The 902-nt window shown below is 63.7% G+C and overlaps 1 protein-coding gene across 1 annotated transcript in view; it reads right to left on the bottom strand.

The window, feature by feature from the left end:
* Positions 1-6: 6 nt before the first annotated feature.
* Positions 7-902, bottom strand: part of ROM1 (retinal outer segment membrane protein 1) — a 1,960-nt gene continuing 1,064 nt past the window's right edge. The window contains 3 exon segments of the mRNA XM_006105884.3: positions 7-338; positions 340-438; positions 551-827. Of these exon segments, the coding sequence (XP_006105946.1) occupies positions 219-338; positions 340-438; positions 551-827 (496 nt within the window). The 3' untranslated portion in view covers positions 7-218.

The raw sequence follows: 902 nt of genomic DNA on the forward strand, positions 1-902 counted from the left end.
CTGTTTCTGGGCTGTTCTGGCCACAGGGGCTAGGCCCTCTGGACCCCTCACTTTTTCTCCTACCCCGTCCAGCTTGCTAGTTATTCTTAACCGCTCTAATCCCAGGGACCCCCCCCCCCCCAACTTCCCCACCAGGGGCCTTGGCAAAAGAGTTGTGAGGTTTCCTGCTTCTCCACCCCTTCTCCCTCTGCCCGACCCCCAGCCCCAGCTCCAGGCCACTAGGCCTCAGGTGGATCCTCGCCAGGCGGTGCCTCTTCTGGAGGGGCCTCCCCGGGCGCTGGCCTGTGGGCAGCCCCTCCCTGCAGCCAGGCTGTTCTCAGCCTGTGTCTCAGCCCCCCGAGGCAGGAGATAGCCCTGGGTCTCCCCTGCCCCATCGATGACTCCTCCAAGCCCCTCCAGTGCCGTCTGCAGGTACCGCAGGCCCAGGAGCACCGGAGTCTGGGGAAAGCAAGGGGAAGAGGTCGGTGCGGGTCAGCGGGTCCAGGGCCCCAGGGTTGGAGGCAGTGAGGAGTCCAGATGGAGGGAGGCCTCAGACACTTTGCTGACTCACCTGCAGCAGGAAGGTGACAGCCAGCAGGCTGCCCAGTGTGCTCGCCAGCCCCTGCAGGTGCCCCAGCAGCACCCCGTGGCATCCTTGAGCCCAGAGGTTTAGGTTGGGCTGACGGGGATCGAAGAGGGGGTGGGCGTGGGGGTCTGAGAGCCGGTCTTGCAGGCAAGGCCTGGGTGAGTGGGGGTTGCAGCAGGAAAAAGGGACTCCGTCAATCAGATATAGGCCTTCCACATTGCTCTGGATCCGGCTGCAAAGGGAGGGGCAGGTGTTAGGGTGTCTGGAGCTAGCGGCCTGGGGGAGAAGCTGCAGGCACAGAGTTGAGAAGGGACAATGAGAGAGGACATTTCTAACT

The sequence above is a fragment of the Myotis lucifugus genome, unplaced genomic scaffold, assembly GCF_000147115.1.
Source record: "Myotis lucifugus unplaced genomic scaffold, Myoluc2.0 scaffold_731, whole genome shotgun sequence".
NCBI lineage: Eukaryota > Metazoa > Chordata > Mammalia > Chiroptera > Vespertilionidae > Myotis > Myotis lucifugus.